At 27.2% G+C, this 7,429-nt stretch overlaps 1 protein-coding gene across 1 annotated transcript; it reads left to right on the top strand.

The window, feature by feature from the left end:
• Positions 1-457: 457 nt before the first annotated feature.
• On the top strand, positions 458-7,429 carry LOC111033151 (protein Mo25). The gene is made up of 8 exons (XM_022313755.1): positions 458-1,063; positions 2,743-2,848; positions 3,325-3,492; positions 3,565-3,683; positions 5,744-5,912; positions 6,001-6,165; positions 6,703-6,807; positions 6,879-7,429. The coding sequence occupies exons 1-8, from the start codon at positions 1,053-1,055 to the stop codon at positions 7,062-7,064; spliced, it is 1,029 nt and encodes a 342-aa protein (XP_022169447.1). The 5' UTR covers positions 458-1,052; the 3' UTR covers positions 7,065-7,429.

The raw sequence follows: 7,429 nt of genomic DNA, 5'->3' as shown, positions 1-7,429 counted from the left end.
GTTTAGATAATGTGGTGGGGTCGTGGGGAGAGGGGGTATAGTAATTAATTTTTAATATTTAATAATAAGTCATTTATTAGTGACAAATGCACGTCTCGTTCCATCATAATATTGTTATTTTCTCGAAGCCTCCCCTTCATCTCTCACATACTCATGAATCATGATAATAACAATAATTAGATAATAATAATGTCGTGCGACGTGAGCGATGGAGAAACATAATATTTTAATGAACTTTAATTTGTATTTTGTCTTACTAATGATAACAACACGACAGCTGCTGCAGAGTGCTGCTAAGGCCTGCTGTGCAGTGCGCAGTGTGCACTGTGCACTAAACACGAATACGCACACGCACACGCACGCACGCATTTTACCAAACACATTTTTCACACACACGCGCAGGCGCGCGCGTGCACATCTCAACGAAAATATTTGGCATGTGTAAGCCGATAGCAGGACGTATCTCTATACACCGATATAATAATAATAATAATAATAATAATAATAATAATAATAATAATAATAATAGTAATAATAATATTGTACTGCATAACAGTGTGAGTGCACTACAGTTAATCATAATAATAAATAATAATAATATTTCATAGGCACACGTAATATAATAATAATACAATTGTACACATTTGAATGTTATCGCCGTCACTCGTCGACTGCAGGACGTGATTAGTAAACACAACAACAGATTACGGAAGGACGCTCGCTCTCTCTCCTAATAATACACCTACATAATAATAATATTGGCGATCGTATTGTTGTACAGTTCGGTTAAGTACATTAAAAGCCATCGTCTACGGTATCGCTTGCGGATGGTGCGATATTGCCCACGGACATCATCGACAAGTTGATTGCAATAATAATATTATATTGTTGTTGTTGTTGTTGTTGTTGTTGTTGAAGTTGTGTCATCTGAACCGCTGTAACGTATACGCGCGAGCTCCAACCAACGGACTCTACGACCACCGGAGACGCAAGTCGCTATTATTGCATTCAAGACATCACCAAACACATACCACCTGCATACCACACGTCTTATGTTAGCCGGGTGAGTGTAATGTACTTAGGTTGGGTAGGCCACCATTTTTGAACTGCCGGTAAGCATATACATGTAAGCAAAGGTGATGAGTCTGCAACGGTGTGTGGCCCTCTGGCGATTACACATTTCTCACTAGCTTGTTGGCATTCCAGTGATGACTTAATCAATGTGCTTTAGGGTTTACATTTTTTGCCTGTATATACTTAGATAAATAATGGTGTGTGCAAACCGGCCCACAATCTAGGATTAGTAACATCTTTGACTATTGTTATGTGGTTAGCGGTCATTTCAATAGTAATTACTACTTTTAAAAAAGCATGTCTGTTGTCTTAGATTTTCTTTTCTTAATATGTTGTATACATTCTGTGGAATTTTGTGCCATTGGGTACAAACAATATACATATTAAATGCCATTTCTGAATTGTTAATAACGAGACAGTTTTAAATGATTTGGAATGAGTACACAGGTATTTTTTAGCATAGTCATCTTTAACTGGGTCCATTATACTATGTAGTGCTAATCGATTTTTTTTAATTCATAATTTTCTTATTAGAATTCCAGAACTTTCACTAATCCAACTATAATAACTCACCTCCCTTCGCTTTAATTAAAAGCTAGTCAGGTTAACGCCACATATTATAATTAATATGTTTATTAACAGCTCAAAGCTTAGTTGTATAACAAGACAACAGATCTTTAAATAAAATATAAAATATAAATGCATACAACATTTTAGAATTAACTTCAACAATATCTAAATAACTAAATAATTCAAGTTTAAATTATATTATCATCTATAGTGCTCTATTTATATTAATTTTTCTATTATGTATCCTAATTGATCACCTTAATGTTAAAATCTAATAGTTAATTATTTTATAACATTACAGCAGTATATGAAAACATTTTATAAATGTTGTTTATAAAAAAATATTCTTTATTGTGAAACTATCTATTCTAACAATAATGAAAATAGCTTGTTTTAAGACCTTACTTGTATTTCATCAATTGTTTTATCATGCTCATTCATGGAATTTACATTTTAATTTTTAGATTCTTATTAAATTATTTATTTCTAATAATATTTATTTGTTAAGCAACTTAGCTTATAGTAATTTTTCTGTTAATAAGCGCATTTGGATTTCTTCCAAGCTGTGTAACATACCCTCTATTTACTAGATAATTGTTAAAAAGTTTTTATTTGTTATATATTTTAAATGAATAAAATGTGTACGCTTTTATATTAGAAATGATTTAAAATGATAAACATACAATACAAAACCAAAACCATTATCAACAAATCTATTATTCCTAATGATTATTTTTCATTATTAATACTTTTAAATTAGTAATATTTACAGAGAGATAACAGGTAGGTACCTAATATAATAAAATGTTCTACAATATTCAAAGATAACATCAATAATGTTTAAAACTCTTATCTTAATTATACATCATTTTGTTTTTGCTGTAACACTATATTATGATAATATACCTTTACATATATGCATTGTTTTTTTAGAGACTATGGTCTTATTTATTAACATGGTTCCTAATGCGATAAAAATATTTAGTGTGATCCATTTATTTGTTATAATTTATTATTTCTATCAACTGCGTATAAATAATAATATTGTTGTTATATTTAGTTAATTTTCATTAATATGAATCGTATTATTTATTTTAGAAACATGCCGTTATTTGGAAAATCACAGAAAAATCCAGTGGAGGTAGTAAAACAAATAAAAGAAGCTGTTGTTGCATTAGAAAAAGGAGATAAAAAGTTAGAAAAAGTAAGTATATTTTAACTTTAAAATTGTATTTAATTAATTTTATATTATTTTGTTTCTTCAGTCAAAATGTATAACAATTTATATTTTTTGTAATATTCTTATGTATTTTGATTAATATTATGCATTTAATTTGTTAGTTTTCATGTTTGCCATGTACTTGATTTAGTTATTTGTGTATTTTTATTATTTAGAATATAAATGTCTTAAAATAATTTCTCTATTTCAATTGATATGATGGATTATATTATATTTCATGTGATACCCTATGGGTTTAATTGAACATTATTAGATAACTAAATGTTAACATAGAAATCAAAGTGTATATCAATTTGTGTAAATTAAATACTAATAACAAATAATTTAATTTACTGTTGGGTTTTCTCAGTATAATTTTAATTCATTTTATTGAACTACTAATATATATACATTTTTATTACATGATTATATTAATTTTGTTTATAATTATGCTATTTCAGGCACAGGAAGATGTTAGCAAGAACCTTTTAGTGATAAAAAATTTACTATATGGAACTGCAGATACTGAGCCACTGTCTGATATTGTTGTTGCTCAGTTAGCGCAAGAAATGTACAACAACAACTTATTGCTGATGTTGGTACAAAATTTGACAAAAATAGACTTTGAAGTATGTAATTTAAACAGGCGTAATAAATGTATTCAAATAAATTAATTTACATTTAATTATTTAACATTACAGGGCAAAAAAGATGTTGCTCAAGTTTTTAACAATGTTCTTCGTCGGCAATTGGGTAGCCGATCACCTACTGTTGAACATATCTGTGCAAAATCTGAAATTCTGTTTACTCTTATTGCCGGGTAAGTTATTATGTATATGTTAGTATTAGGTGTATTTATTTTAAAACATAATTCAAATACAGATCTTGAGGTCTACCAAATCAATGTTCATAAATATTTCATATACAGTCGAGTCTAGGTAACTCGTATCCCAATTAATTAATTGAACTTTTGAGATAGGTATAATTTTAAAAAAAAATTGGCTAAATTTTATTTTATTTTTATTGTACTCATTTTTTCCTTCTAAACACCATAATACAATTAAATTTGTTATGGTCAATGTAATAAACTAATTACTTTTTATAAATTAGTATTTTATTTATACACATTATAAAATTAAATAATTTTTTATAAAAACATGTATTTTCAGAACACAAAATTCTAAATTTCTAATTTATTTATTTTAACAATTTAATTTACAGAAATTACAAATACGAATTATTCGATAAATAAAATACTAATAAATAAAAAGTAATTAATTTATCATCAGCATTAAAAATTATGTTAAGGTCAATGAGTGATAACATGTTCCCTGTTTTTGCGGGCACTAGGTAAATTAAGAGAACGGCATACCCGCATATGTTGCCTCTTTCTTACAAATGTATAACATAGAAAATGTATGCTCTGTTAGCTTAAAATTCAAAATAAATCGACCTATTATGAAACTTGATGGTAAGACCATTATCTGTGTTCCAATGTTGATTATTAACGATAGCTCAGTTGTGTGTGTATAAAATAGCTATTAATTTAAAATGTTCATAATTCACTTAAAAATTGAACTGTCATAAAATACCAACAAGTTTCATAATAGGTTGATTCACTCAAATTTTTAAACTAACAGAGCTAACTATCTGCTGAGCTTACATTTTCTAAGTTGTGCACTTGTAAGACAGAGACAACAAATGCGGATATGGTATCTTCTTAATGAAATTAATATAATGGTGTGTTAAAAATGTTCAAATATTTTTTAACTTGAGGTGCTAAATTTTTTATTGTTTTATTACTTGTTGGATATCTCAGCTAAAATGAAACGAATTATTCTATAATGAATTGCTATTATTGGAGTTTTAAAATATTTTTTTCTCCATAAAATATTAAAGTTTTAGTGAAGTCCTTATTTTAAAAGCTCATTTTTGGAGTTACATTTATTTTTAATAATCATAAGATGTTACTATAGTATTTAATTTTGTATATAAAACTGGTTAATTGCGTGTTATATTAAAGTGTAAGAAAATTTAAAATCACAATTCAGAATTGGATCCATTTTTCTAGTGTAAACAGGTTAGCCTGAGTCCTTAGATGAACTTCGTGTTGAAAATAAAAAAACTATATTGAATATATTCCTTGCTTAGCACAAAACCTAAAAAAATAGTTATTATCTCATACCAGTAGATATATTTTATTATCTACTATAAAAGAGTATTTCCATTTTTGCTATTAAAATGATTCATAGTTTTACTGTAAATATTGAACTTCATAAAATTATGACATTATCCAATACTATTTAGAAATATAAATGTTGAGTGGATGTCATTGCAATATTTGTTTTCTCTGTCAGACCATATTATACAATAGATATAATGCTTTCATCTAAAATCGTTTTTTTATGATTTTAGGGTGATATTAGAGTAAAACTACCAATATCAAAATTATAGAGGACAATATTTTTGAGGGTTTGACGTATCGGTTTTATATTTTACTATTATATGACTTTCGAAATAAAAATTGTTATTTTACCCTAAGATTACTCAAAAACATAAAAATAAAATATTCTATATAAATTCTGTCATCTGAAAGATCATCCAAAGATTATGGCTTTATTGTTTTAACTATGGAAAAAATAATTTCACAGATTATTGCACAGTTGCATGAACAATCACTCAACATTTATCTAATCAACTGTGAGCTAATAATCTGTTAACCATGATTTGGTGACCTAATATTGAAAGTAAACATTCTCCTATCTCTAAAAAATAAATTTATTTTTATTTTTATTAGGAGTAAATACCTAATTATGATTTTTATTTTAAGTCATTAGAGCCTACTAATAATTGTATGAATAACAAAACTATAATTTAAAGGTATGAACATCAAGAAATAGCTCTTAACTGTGGTACAATGTTACGTGAATGTGCTAGATATGAAGCTTTAGCAAAAATAATGCTGTACTCGAAAGAATTTTTCAATTTTTTCCGTTATGTAGAAGTTTCAACTTTTGATATTGCTTCAGATGCATTTTCCACATTTAAGGTTGTAAACTAATTAATAAAGAGCATAATATTTTATAACATCCTTATTTCTAACTTTATTTACTATTATTATTATTTTTGTTATACAGGAATTGCTGACTAGACACAAACCACTGTGTGCTGAATTCCTTGAGATCAACTATGATAAAGTGTTTACACATTATCAACAGCTACTTAACTCTGAAAATTATGTTACTCGTCGCCAGAGTCTCAAGTTACTTGGTGAACTATTGTTAGACCGTCATAATTTCACGGTAAATATTTAATATATATAAACCCGGGGTCAGCAACCCACAGGCCTTAGCTAAAATTTATAATTTGTATACAAATCAAGAACTTATACAATATTATGAACTAGAAACTGTGGATATTAAAATTTTGTTGGTTTGTAGATACCTTGTTAAATTAATAAACAAATTTGATATGACTCCATTTTTGTTTAAATTATACTCAAATTGTGGTCTGTGAATAATTTATGTTTATTTTTGGACGTTGATATAAAAAACATTGCTGACCCTAATATAAACTATTCAATTTTTTATAAATTGGTTGTATTGTTTTTGACATAAATATGTCTTTTGACATTTTCAGGGAGTCTACCTTAAATTTGTAAGGTGCTTTTTTGTTAGACTTCTTGCTATGGTGACATAACTTGTTACTCTGATGAACACGTAAATAATGTATAGTTAAAATAGTTATTATTTTCATGCAATTCAAAAGATATATTCATGATCAAATTTATTTCCAAATGAGGGAAATTGTACATAGTTGTTTTTTATCATTTGTTTTAGGTAATGACACGTTACATATCAAATCCTGACAATTTAAAATTGATGATGAATATGTTAAAAGAAAAATCTAGAAATATCCAATTTGAAGCTTTTCATGTTTTTAAGGTATAATTTTTAATATCTAAAAATTTGAAATATAATAATTTATATATAATATACACATTTTTTTTCTTTAGGTGTTTGTTGCAAATCCTAATAAACCCAAGCCTATTCTCGACATTTTGCTTCGTAACCAAGACAAGCTGGTTGAATTCTTGACAAGATTTCATACTGAACGATCTGAAGATGAACAGTTCAATGATGAAAAGGCATATCTGATCAAACAAATTAAAGAGCTCAAACCCACAACTAGTGATCAATGATTTAGGGTGTATGCAACTCGAAACTATGACTATTCGGGTTGTTGATAATTATTTTACTTGTCATCATTTTATTTTAAGTTATAGATTATATTTAGGGGTAATAACACATTTATATAATTTGGTTTTCGAAGAGGCATTTCAAATTTTTACGCTTAACAAATAAACATAATTTATTTATTTGTTGTTTTAAAAATGCCTCAATGTTAAAAAAATTTAATTATACTTGTTTGCATAATAGGAATTATAACATCTGAGAGTGGAATGTAGGTGCAATCTAATTGTATTCATTTGTTATATTTTGTAATTTCTATTAGTAAACACATACAGACTATCTACAATATACATACATGTGTGTATGAGTATAA

The sequence above is a fragment of the Myzus persicae genome, unplaced genomic scaffold (assembly GCF_001856785.1).
Source record: "Myzus persicae strain clone G006 unplaced genomic scaffold, MPER_G0061.0, whole genome shotgun sequence".
Classification (NCBI taxonomy): domain Eukaryota; kingdom Metazoa; phylum Arthropoda; class Insecta; order Hemiptera; family Aphididae; genus Myzus; species Myzus persicae.
This window is presented reverse-complemented; position numbering and strand designations above follow the sequence as displayed.